We start from the raw sequence: 12,614 nt of genomic DNA on the forward strand, positions 1-12,614 counted from the left end.
ACTCGATGGAGCTCAGCTCTTCATTCTTGATCAAGAACGATGCTCGCAGGTTCGAGGAAGCAAAAGCAACGCACGCTGAGCTCGTGGGTACGGATCTAGAGCGGACTGGGGAAAAAAAGGAGTGCATTGCATTGCCTCCCCCAGTCCACGCTGCATGTATAGCATAGCATAGCGCCTGGGAGAGTTAACTGCAGCAATCTTATATCATGTTTAGTTCACCCTGCCGATAACACGAACCAAAGTGGCCCAGCTTGACCATGAACACATGAAATAAGTGGATTGGCTCTGGTGGCAGACACTGAGAGAAGACGATATCGTACCATCATATGGCTCTTCTATCCAGCACAAAGGAATATCCAAGGGAGAGCAGCATTTCCATCTCAGCCCCAATTCCTTCAGCGGCTGAGCCCCAAGAAGTGTCATGGCAGCGAGGAAGCTTAGGGGCCGACGCTCGAGTCCCACGGCCCAGAGATTGGCGGGCGTGGCTAGGCACATCGCCCCCAACGTTCCTAGGTGTGAGGGCCCCAAGCAGAGCTAGGCTTAGGCTTACAGCCCGCCAGACCGCGCCTATTACTGCACCACTCACCGAATGGGCCCTTTGTGCGCCCACGTAGCTTCCTCCAGATGTGTTGATACCTCATCATGAACAATGAAATAGAATGGTTGGCCATCTGTAGTTCTCCTCCTCAAGAAGTGCTTTACACACCTCTTTCTACTCATTATCTCTCCATCGTCAAACGAAATCCTCTACCGTGGTCAGGTTGGCGACAACATCTCACGTGCGGAGCGGATCCAACTGACAATACCAATACATACATTTTTCAAGAACTGAAAGAGAGAGGATGCCAGAAGGGAGCCAGGCAAGTCTGACGCACACGCCGGCAACACGACGCAAAACCCTGAAAAATGAGGGAGATGGAGACAGTTTCCGGTTTTCTATGCTGTTCTCTCGGGCGATCAAGGGAAGCACAACGGTCAACAGGATGTTCATCGACGAAGCTCGTTGCACCTGACCCTCCCCTGCTACGTCGGTGCCATGACACAATCCAGGACAGTCCCTGAAGTCTGTTGTTCTTCTCGCCGACTGCATGACCACCCCGATACACTGCTCTGCGGTCTATATTCGGATCCGACCTGGCTTGGAGAGTCAGGATCAAGCACATGCAAAAGCTGCCAGTTCGAGGACACGGAAATGCGATAAGCGAGAGGCATTTGGAGCTCCACAACATCAATTGACAACTGGGAACTTCAGGTGCGTGTGATCCCTACGACCAGCGGTAACGTCTCGCTAGAGACTGGCCCTGGCAGTGAGATAGAGCCCCTGTTTTAGGGAACGATCACCACCCCCCGACCGGCCAGTACAAAACCGTCTCCCGGACTTATTACTCGCTAAGACTCTAATTGGACAATGCATTTCTTCGGCAATTACATCTGACAGGTTTCATTTGAGGCCTCGTGATGCCGTGCCACACGCCACGAGTTGGATGCCGCAATTCCTCCAATCAACAGTATCGCTGGTTTTATACTTTGGGCTATCGTTGGCTAGCTACGAGGTAAGGAGGTCCTGTAGCAGTGACGCCAGTTACTCCAACAGTGTCCAAGCCAGCGACGTGCTTTCTCGGCCAGAGAAGAAGAGTGAGGTACTCGGCGGTGCCCCCGTTTGAACAGTTACATATAACCTTTCCTCTCCTTTTGTCGTTGCTACGCTGTCAATGCCAGGCTTCATTCATCAACCTCGCTCGTCCAGTCGCAAGACTGTCACAGGCTTCTCACGCACCATGCCCACAGCAGCGACAACGGGTAAAGGCACTCCCCACGCACAGGGTACCCAAAGGAAACAGTCCTCCGGAAGCACAGACGAACAGCCCCATTGTAAGTGTCGGTTTTCGCCCTATGGTCTCGCGAGGCGGGGCTTTGTTATGCTGACAAAACCTCTGTCCCTGTTGCAGGGTGGTTCGAGGCCTATGTTCCAGATGAGACAGAGAAGATAGCTGCGACAGGCGCGATGTCGAAGACGCCCGGGGGGAAGAAGGCCAGAAAAGGATCCGCGGTTACGCCGGCAACGACAAAACGCGCGCGCCTCACGCCTCAGGATGCCCAGCCAAACGAATCCTTGTCCAACGACGTCAACACGTCACCATCGGTGGCGCCTTCCGACAAAGAAGCCAACAAAAAGAAACCAGTGTCGGGCGTGATGGCCATTTGTGTGCACTGCCATGCCTGGCTTGAGGCAGCAATGGAGCTGAGACAGAAGACAGACCTGTCATGTGTTGGTGGAGAACCACCTGTTCCAGACAAAGCCGGAGAAGAGTGCCAGGCCTGTGCGACGAGGGGTCTACCATGCAGTTTCGTCGCGGGCGCTCAGAAAGGTGAAACAGACCTCGAAAAGGCGAGACGACTCGCCCTGCGGGAGGTGGATAGCATGGCTAAGCTGGCATTTGCGGAGGCCATGTTGAAAGGACATTTGCAACAGAAGGAGGCATCCCCCCCGCTCCCAACACCCGAGGGCGTCAAGGACACCGGGCCAGTGAAGCAGGTCGAGGACTCCGTCGAGAAGTACAGGGCTACTCGCCTAGCCGAGATCGATGTCACTATCGCTGAACAGAGGCGTGTCAGATTGGAGAAACTGGATGTCGAGCTTGCGAAGGAGCGGCGTGCCCGTTTCGAAGCCCTACATGTGGACCTTGAGACAGGGAGATCCTCCAAATTCACCGCTTTACGCGAAGAGTTTCAGGCCATGATCAAGGCCCTCAAGAAAAAGGAGGCCGAGCTGACCAACATGGCACAGGGTCTTCAGGAAGATGTCAAGAATGGGATGGCTCAAAATGAAGCGCAAGTATGGAAGACGGTGCAGGAGTGGAAGAGCGAGTTATCGGCCGAGGTCAAGACTCAAGTGGAGGCCGGTGTGGCCGGCATCAGGGTTAGGAGCCTCACCGAGATGGCACAGACACGCAAGATAATCCAGATGAGCCAGCAAGTGAACCACTTGGACGAAAGGATGAGGCAGGTCGAGTCCACCCAGACCACGCTGACGACGAGGACAGAGGAGCAGATCGAGCCAGACGAGGAAGAGCTTCGCAGCCAGAGCGCGCCTCCAGCCGTCGAGGAGCAGTACCAGAATCCCCTCATTAACACGCCGGCAACTACCCCTGAGCTGGTTGGGGACCAAGGCAGAAACGTATGGGTAACGCAAGCGATGCAGCAGGATGCGCAGGCTCCTGTCGGCGCTGCCATCCTTCCGGCTCTGTCGCACGTATCGGCTGCTCTAGTCCCGCCCCTGGTTCCCTCCCAGGGGTGGCCATCCTTTCCGTATAACTACGACTACTCCAACTGCTTCAACTACTCTAACTACTCAGGGGGCTACAACTTGGGCTACCCTCCGCAGGAACAACAACAACAAACGCATCTCATCACAAACGGTTGAGGCTGGCTTTACCAAAGGGGTGAGAAGGGAAAAAACGTGGGTTTTCGTGTGTGTCTCGCTTGTTTCGAGTGTTTGTTAGGAGAGGTTTGCTCGATTGTCTTGTGTTTTTATCTATGTTTACATGTGTTTGGTAGTGCAGTGCTTGTACATATTACATGGTAGTAACCATTCATGGCTTGCTTGCTTACTTGCTTCCTTTCCAGCCTATCTATACATGTAGGTAATTTGACTACGCTGTGCTGTGCCGTCCGAGTAGCCGAGTCGTCGCCGCACTTCTGGACTCTTCTCCCGCCCTCGAACACACACACACACACACACACCTCTTTGTGCGCCCGGCGCAGATGAGAGATGGCAGATGTGTCCCTCTCATCTCTTTCTCTAACCCCGAACCCTACCGATCATCTGACGCCCACTAGTGGATGTTTCAGGGAGCAGCATCAAGCGCGAGTGAGTGCTGCACGGGGCAGACAAGATGTGAGATGTATGAGCCTATGATACGGTCCTGTCTTTCTTTCTTTCTTTCTTTCTCGGTGGTACTGTACGCAGCATTTGCTGTTCTGTTTGTCACTTGTGGTGCAGCCAGCAAATGATATTCCATTCCATTCCATTCCCTTCCCCTGCCATGCCATGCCAGGCCTCATTGATCCATCCGCAAGAGTGAATGAAATGTGGCCGAGAACGGGATGGGATGGGATGCTGGAGTCTCATGTCGGTCGAGGACACTGGGCACTCTTCTCTTCTCTCCTGCGCTCCGTCTCATGCAATTCTACATACATACAATCCTTTGCAATCCGGTAGATATAATCACCCATGCCACACCAGAGGACAGATTGCCTGCCCTCCCTCACCAACTCGTTGCAGGCTCCCAACCAATGAGGTTACCCAGCAACTCCATCCAGGTCCTGGCTCTAGTCTAGTGGTGAGATTATGTATGGGAGCCAGTTATGTAGTTCATGGTCACCGGCGTCCGGTGCCGGAGGAGTTGGACGTCGCAGTATCGCAGCGCTTGAGACTTCGTTTGCACAGAACGAGGGACTGACTGACCTCGGCACGACAACTTGGTGGTTGGGCTGGCTGGAAAAAAGCCTGTGCCTCCCCTCCTGTGCATGGACGTGGTCGGTACTGGCGTAGCTTCCGGGCGACGGGGGAAGGGCAATAGAGCTTTTTAAAGCACCATGTATGTGGGTGCTCATTCCTTTTACTTTACTTTCTCTGAACGACTCCCGCGGAGAGGCCCCGAATCTCAAATACAGGTCACATCGACAGAAAGACTCCATGTGCAGTGTGGAAGGTTTTTTTTTTTTTTTTGATTTCCTAAACAATTCCCATCCCGACCAGAAACGAATATTCGCCTCTTGTCATCTCCTGTCCGATTGGGCTGCATTCTTTCTAGTCTGTGGAATAAGTGTCCGGAACCACGCTGGAGGAGGATTGCTGTGCGATAATAGCTGTCGTTGTTCCCAAGCCGACCGGGCATCGTCTTCCTCGTCTGCGCCAATGCCGTTGCATGCATGCCATAATCCCATGCCCATTGGTGGTCACTCCTCAGAGAGAGATCATGCCCAGTCTCCGTTGGCAGCCATCGCCTGAGCAATGTCTTGATAATCCTGCATTACATACTTGAGAGATTGCGGGCAGATGCCCATTCTCCATCGACGTGGTAGGACACGAAACTCCAATCCACGCTTCTCCGCCGCTTCAGAAACAGCCGTAAATTGCTTTTCTGCAGACGAGACGTCGTCTGGGGCCACCTCGATTGCCAACGTCACAAGCGACGGTGAGATGCTTTCTGTTTGAATGAAAAACAGGAGAGCGATGTTGAGCTCGTTGACCGAGATACCTCTGTGACGGAACTTGGGTATTGTGTCCAATGCGAGGTTCTGTAGCCCGGGTGGAAGTGATCGGAGAAGGGGCCACTCTCCACCCGCATCTGGGGTGCGTTCGAGAATCAACCATGCTGTCAGGCGCAGTGTCGTTATTTGGTGGAATCCTTTCAATCTGAATCGACGCAGAGAACGGGACCACGGGGACACCAGCTGGAACTCTTTCAGGGATTGTTGAAATTTTTCGACCAACTTTAGCAGACGCACGCCCACAAATATGTCGAGGAGGCCCAGTCGAAGGCTTTGAAGGGAAGTGCAAGCTGAGAGTAATGCGCAGAGGTCCGCCTCACGCGTACCCATCACCCAAACCTCCAGGTGCTGGAGATTTAGGGCGGGTAAACGCATCTGTTCCAAGGGAAACATCGATACGTTCACTAAAACCAATGATTCTAGGGACGGCATGCGGAGAAACGCGTGGATGTTTATGTCGTTTTTGGCGAGCGAGAGACCCGGAAAATCGAGTTGAAGGCGGCGAATCATTCCTGGTAGATGCGAGCTCGGAACACCTGACCCCGTGCGTCGCTGGTGACGTCTAACAGTCCTCGTCAGAAGATTGGCACTCTCCAGACTTGATAGGTGAATATCGCGATAGAGGATGGGTTGGCTGATGTAGTAATAGCGCTTCCCGCAGGCGGCGAAACGGCGAAGCGCGTCCGGTGCCTGTGCCAGACGCGCTGCGATGTCTTGTACGATCTCATCCGGCAGGGAATCCATGACTTCTGAAACGTACCCGGAGCACTTTGGACGCAGGAGAATAATATGAGGAATCTGTGGATTTGAGAGTTGAAATCAAAATCACACTTTTATTCCGCGCTAAGGACATTGCTGCGTAAATCTTACCGCTTTCTGGTCCACCAATGAATGAGATTGGGTTTGTAATATAACGATACTAGCGACAGTGGTACAACACGTCATCGAAATGCGCACATCCGGGTCGGTAGCGGAAACTCATCCAAGGACTACGTACGTCTTCTGGCTCCGTCTCATGATTTGCACGGCCCCATAGCTATATCCACATTTCTACAAATAGTCCAGATCAGATTACATCGCACATATTCCGACCTGCTTCTGAGAGCCAGGCACACTTGTGCCCAGGGTCAGGGTCTCGTTTGCACACTCATCCTCATGCAACAGCCTACATTTCACCTGACACATATGAAGAAGAAATGGTCGGAAAATCCCCAAAAAATCCATTGGAATAGGTGACAGCGCAACGCACTCCCAAATTTGACAACCCGAAACGACCGCGATGATAATCGTGGAATCAATAGAAACCATAAAGGGACCTTTCATCGTGTTCCATCCCCTCGAGACAAAGATGTTGGTGGGATTGGCTCAACGGGTAGGGCACAGATGGCAATGGGCTGGTGATAGACCAACTCGCGATACTCCGAGAAGCGATCTGCTCGAACTGAACATGTCAAAAGTGACCGTTGATCATGTAAGACTGGCGCGAAATACCTGTTCCCTGTAGATCTGCCGTTGACTCTCAGTTGCATACGGACTGTCGAGGCCCCATGGAGTCAGAAACGGGAGAAGTGGGACATTGTTCATATAGTCAGGATCTATGAACCCTGGGCTATCATTGATATTGTTCCAAGCCGCCAGCACCTGAGGATCTGGGACTGGAAGACTGGAGGCTCGGCCTGAGAGCTGATCTGCCCGCTGTCAGGTTGCTGGTACGTGATGGAGTGGGTGGGCTTACCTGAAACAACTTGACCTGGCCAAGTCTCCACATAATCGTTGTTCGCGGGAAATGGGACTGGCAAATCTAACAAGGCATTGATATTAATCACTGTCCCTCTTTGGTGGAGCGGACGGCCTACCTGAATCAACTTGCACCGGCCAGTAACTATAGTTCGCGGGCAGTGGAAATGCTAAACCTATCACGGCGTCAATATCAATCATCACCTAGGAACAAGGTGTGAAATTGCTCACCTCCCGGTATTGGTCGAAGATCTGGGGATATCCAAGCCCCCACATCTGAAATATTCCCTTTAGATTGCCCTGTAGTGTGAAATGAATTCTTCTTCTCACCTCGAATGAAATTGTGGTACTCGGGACTTGAGGCAAGGGGATAGTCCTGTGCAAAAGCGACCAAATCCTCGTACTGCCAATCCGCAACAACAAGACTCTGCGTCCTCATTTTGTCCACGAGATCATTGAAGGTATCAATGGACATGGAACGTGCTCGCCAGTTCATTGAGTTGAAAGATTTTGCCCACCATAAGAGTACCACAGGCGGCAGCTGACGAATAGTGGCGTATCGGGCATCGTCCTTGTTTTCCTTCCACGTGTCCGTGTTGCTCGCTGCACGGCTTGGAATTCGGCTGTTGAAGATCGCAATGAGTCGTCGCCTGAGCAGCTTTGGTGCGATATGAGACTCAACACATTGCAGAGCCTGATCATACAGGATGGTTGAAGCTGCTGAGACCCGCGAGTCGAAAATTATCTCCAACGGGCGCTTTGTATTATCGAGAAGCTTGGGGACGACGTCGGGCACTTCCTGCCTGGTCCGGGCCATTTTCTTCCAAAACCTGACCAAAGGTTGGATAATTGAGGGAGCCAAGTTCAAGTTGACGAGGCAAGGCAGAATATATACATGTATTTGTGCGCTAAGCTCGAAAGGGTTTGTGTTACCTAGGTCACCTGCTTTGACTGTGGCGGGCTGTGATGATTTCTGGCTTGCAGCAGTGAAACACTGCGACAGGCATCCTGATGGGAGCCCGGACTGAGGGTCACGAGGGCATGCCAGGTCACACCGTACACGAAAGTAGCAGGAGATATCCATTCATCGATAGTACGACATTAGACACAAATTACAGTTTTCATTCAGAGGTTTCAGTGCCACTGTTGTTTTATCACCGGGGATGCTCCACGCTCATCCCCAAGCCGGAGCCGATCTTTACCAGCATGCTCTGGATGTTTGCAGTCAAAATCGATCTTTTTCAATTGGAAGGTCTCGAGAGAGGCTTCTTGCGACGCTTCCTGGTCTGCCACAGAAATAACGAGGAATGCCTTTCGGCACGTCTTTAGTCCATATACCTCGACCTTGATCTTCAATTTTAGAGTAGTCTTAATATTTTATTCGAGTGTCTGTGTACTATCTGTTACCATCTGTAGTTTTAGGCGGACGACGATTTATAAAGCTTACCATTCAGCAGTCGTGTACAAAGAGCAGAGGGAGGTCGTCGGCGACCAGTGGTGCCGTCCAAAATTCGTGTAGGTTGACCCTGTTGGGGATGATGCCGGAATCCCCCAAATGTTCCACAAAGGCATGATATCAGGCTGCAGCTGAATGTAATGTAACGGGTAGCTCTTCACGAACCGCTTCCCACTCAGCTTCAAAATCACCTGTAAGGGCCATTTGCAACACCTTGTGTATCCGATGGGAGCCTGACAGTGGTACAATGAGGGTGCTTTCTTGTATTGCTATTGCTCTCGAGTATCTGGGTTGATCAAATTGGTGTAAAGGATCTTAGCTGCTTTGCCTTGTAGCCCTGTTAATAGAGCAGATGGAACGTATTGCAAACACAATAAGTTGGTGCATGAATGTCGAGTTGTACCAGTGTCGGAATGATTTTCATTTGGTCTTCGAGCCCCCTGCCACGCTCGTCCACGCTTGTCGGCCATCGATCAGATAGAGGATGCTTGGATGCAAACAGCGCGACTGAAAGACACGCCCCGGAGACATTGGTATGAGTGCTGCAGGTTGCTGCGGTTGTATGGGAAGCAGCCAAGCACGGCTCGAGGGTTTGTGAAGTCGAGATGGACCGCTTAATCATGACGCATATTAGCACCTCCTGTATGGAATCAAGAATCAAAGACTCTCCCAAATGATTTGGTTGAAGTAGAGGATGACACTGGTTCAAAAGTGCAGGTAAGAAGGCCCTTCAAGAGTTGGTAACATCACACGAAGCGTTGCTTAAAAGGCAGAGAGGTCAAGAATTGTCTTTTGTCTTACAGTGTGACACCCGTACCTCCTCCTGTCCAAGTCCATTCCACAAGGCCGGGGCGTGGAGTAGGGGAAGCTTACGTGTCTAGTTCAAATGGTCTTCCGACAGTAGAGATGCGGAAGTTTGGCATATTATTGCGGGCGGGCTGCGCCGAGGAGTCTGTTGGGTCGATTGGGTTTACAGGCCGCCTGCGCCTCCTCAAACTGCCTTTTCTAGGCTTTGCGTACCCCTTCGAAGAGGTAACGTCGTTCTCTGTAAGCCATTCGGTTATACAAGACTACCTACTTATCTGCAACGATCCGCTCTACCCTAGTTTCCACACGCCTGTTGATGGTGCCTTTCTCTTGCGCCATGAAAATGGATTAAGCTCACCAGCGGCACCAGGTTTGTATCATCAAGAGGATTCGAAACCCGAGCCTCCCAGGCCCAGCAAATCCAACAACCTGACTCGCTGTGGGATCATGCCGAGACGCCTGAAGCATGTCGCAGCGAAGCCGGCGTCATCTTCCCATGACTCCTACGAAGCAGAGAAAGTCCGGGGGCGGAAGAAAAGATCTGATCAAAAGAATGGCCGTTCAAGCATACAGGGAAGAGCAATGCAATGATATCACACAAGCATATAAGACTGCTCTCGAGAGCGTCCAAGAAGAGCTGGGGCACAATCGAAGGCGCTATGTGAACGAAGATCACGCCGAGCAGCACACAAATACTGGCCTGGACTGTCCTCAGCCAGCTCTTCTGCCCAGTAGGAGAGGATTACCCCGCGATGAGAACTCCAGGCTTCTGCTTTCTCTACATAGGAATCTATTGGGTGGCCAGAGCAATGAAGTGATTTCCTATAGCTTTTGTCCCTTCTTCCGACACGTTCCGATCCTCTGCCTACTTCTTCAGTGGTATCTAGGCAAGAAGTCAGACTAGCCACATTCATCCAGCCTTGATTGATCCATATCGAATCAGGTGGCCACGAAGGCATGTTCTACGAACTATACGAGACCTACCTCGCGGGCCCTGGAGACATGCCTGAGCTTCCATCTAACATCCAGAAGTATCGCGAACGAAACGACTACACAGTTACTGATGCAATCCAGAAGCAATGCAAAGTCACCTGTAACGACTTCAAGTCCCGGCTCAAACGGTATGAAAAAAAAGCAAGAACGCATTCACGAAGCCAAATGAATGCTCATCGAGTATACAGATCCAGGCATTCATTCTCACATCGCTGTAAGTCTGCCTTCGGTTGTATGGGAGACTCTTCACGACCTCTACAGGATCCAAGACACAATGGCACAAACCCTTCTCTTCAGACAACTGAAGGGAAGTCCATCCATCCAAGCACAAGAGTATCCAGGAATACACCTCGAACATCCAGAACATTGTCTTTGATCTTCTTCCCGTGGAAGCTAAGGTTGAAGATATTCAGCGGCACTCAGTCATTCTTGACGGGACTCACATATTACTAATGCGCCTCGACGAAATCGAGGATCTTTGAAGGTTCTGAAAAGGTGTCCAACCATGTGCAGATCTCCAAAGAAAGCTTTAGACGTTATAGATACCTGTTGGCTTGTAAAACGGAGGAGGGTCATAGCTGCCCTTGGCGAGAAGAAAGGGCACATAAAAACAGAAACTATCGGTCGAAATGGCAAAAACTTATCACAAAGCAGGTCAACCCTTAACCTGGTTTGTGATAAGCGAAACTCGCCCTTGCGGGTTGGTTTTTCTCGGCCGGTTATACTACGAATTCGCTACTTTATAAGGTTGATGTCGATGGGATTCGAACCCCAGGTCCTGCTGCCGACTGACCCCGGTGGTAGTCTTGACCTGACAGGACCCGGAGTCGACGTAATTCGCCCTCGTCGTATTGAGGGGGTCTTGGTGTGGAGAAAATTTAGACAGATAAAAATATATGTGTGATTCAATGTGGGTCTCTTGTACTAAGATTGGTACGCGCCGGAGCTGCCTACCCCCGTGGTCACGGTCCGGAATAATCTGCCGTGCTCCTGGCAATTTCAGAATCAAACAAAGCGGACTTTTGGCGGCGGACGGCAGACCAGATTTCCCGTTCAAGAGCGACTGCACTAGAAGCTGTTATTGAGCTCACTCGGGATCTACTTGCAAAGAGAGACATTCGAACCTACAAAAACCCAATGGTAGTTGAAGAAGAAACCACGCAAACGACAGCATCAAGGCAACGACCTTGATTTCATACGATAATAGAAATCTGAGATTGGATCCTTCAGATACGCTGCCGGTGATATCCAGACTCGATATCGCATTCACGTTTACTAGGACCTTTCACAATTCTGCAGCATTCAAAGCCCTGAACGTGCAGATCTAAGGGATTCAATTCGACAGAAAGGGGATCTCGAACCCTTGATGCATTTGTCGACAGTGGTTGGCCGGTCAGGATGGATCTTGCAAGATCCATTACCGGCTGGAGGAGCCATCGGCTGCTCAGCAAAACCACAGAAGACGGTCGCTCTTTCGACCGCCGAGGGCAGAGTATATGGACGCTACCGAGCTCTGCAACGAGGGCATCGGCGTGCGGGGACTGTGTCGTGAGCTTTGTGTTCAATACGTGCTTCCTCGAGGAGGGATTGTACTCAACATCGACAGCGAATGAGCCGTCACAACGACCAAGAATCTAGATTTCAACGGACGGACAAAACACACTGAGCTACCATATCACTTGAAGTCAACGAAAGATGAGAATCAGGCGCCGTCGTACCGAAACGGATACCAACGACCGAATGGATAACGGATCGACCTGCAAAACCCCTGGGAGAGACGGCCTTCTTTCGAGCGCTTTGTTCGGTCGATAAGGATGGTACAAGGTCCTTAGACTCCTGACTACAGGGACCGCCAGCTCAGGTTCAACAGAATACGCTTCGTGCATGACTGGACTACGAATTCATCGGTGGATTGACTTTTTCGAAGGGTCAAAAATGTACGGAGTGTTGGGGTTCTGAGCAAGAGGGCCTGGGTACATCTTTGTTACACTCATTATATGGAAACACGCACAAGCACGAACTACGGAGACTCTGCCTCTTCAACGGACTCTGCAGCATCACTTCGACGAAGCCAACAACGTGCAGGACATTCCAGATTTGAAAATCTAGATAACGGTATATTGTATTTGACAGGCCGTATTATCATTAGCCTCTGTCAGGATCAGAGCGCTTCCTCCGAGCTTGACAATGGTTAGCCAGGCTCAAATCTGTCTGTGCGCCGCAATCCTTTTGGCCAGGCGTGTAGCAGCTTAGACAGCGAAAGGAACAAGAGCTTCAGGAGCCTCTCTCGCTCGCTGACAAGTGCGATCCTATATTGCAGGGTGGTTGCTGTAGAGACCTCCCT

General features: G+C 51.4%; 3 protein-coding genes across 3 annotated transcripts; 1 reads left to right on the top strand and 2 right to left on the bottom strand.

Annotated features, from left to right (window-relative positions):
- Positions 1–1,778: 1,778 nt before the first annotated feature.
- Positions 1,779–3,424, top strand: AYL99_11768 (hypothetical protein; the record flags this gene model as incomplete). Its single annotated transcript, XM_018843273.1, has 2 exons — positions 1,779–1,872; positions 1,950–3,424. 2 exons carry the CDS (start codon positions 1,779–1,781, stop codon positions 3,422–3,424), a joined length of 1,569 nt encoding a protein of 522 aa, XP_018687375.1.
- A 1,556-nt stretch (positions 3,425–4,980) lies between these two features.
- AYL99_11769 (hypothetical protein) lies at positions 4,981–6,021 on the bottom strand (the record flags this gene model as incomplete). Its single annotated transcript, XM_018843274.1, has 1 exon — positions 4,981–6,021. One exon carries the CDS (start codon positions 6,019–6,021, stop codon positions 4,981–4,983), a length of 1,041 nt encoding a protein of 346 aa, XP_018687376.1.
- Positions 6,022–6,744: 723 nt separating this feature from the next.
- Positions 6,745–7,831, bottom strand: AYL99_11770 (hypothetical protein; the record flags this gene model as incomplete). The annotated part of the gene is made up of 4 exons (XM_018843275.1): positions 6,745–6,965; positions 7,013–7,078; positions 7,134–7,190; positions 7,246–7,831. 4 exons carry the CDS (start codon positions 7,829–7,831, stop codon positions 6,745–6,747), a joined length of 930 nt encoding a protein of 309 aa, XP_018687377.1.
- Positions 7,832–12,614: the final 4,783 nt, after the last annotated feature.

Source organism: Fonsecaea erecta (genome assembly GCF_001651985.1).
Source record: "Fonsecaea erecta strain CBS 125763 chromosome Unknown Scaff16, whole genome shotgun sequence".
NCBI lineage: Eukaryota > Fungi > Ascomycota > Eurotiomycetes > Chaetothyriales > Herpotrichiellaceae > Fonsecaea > Fonsecaea erecta.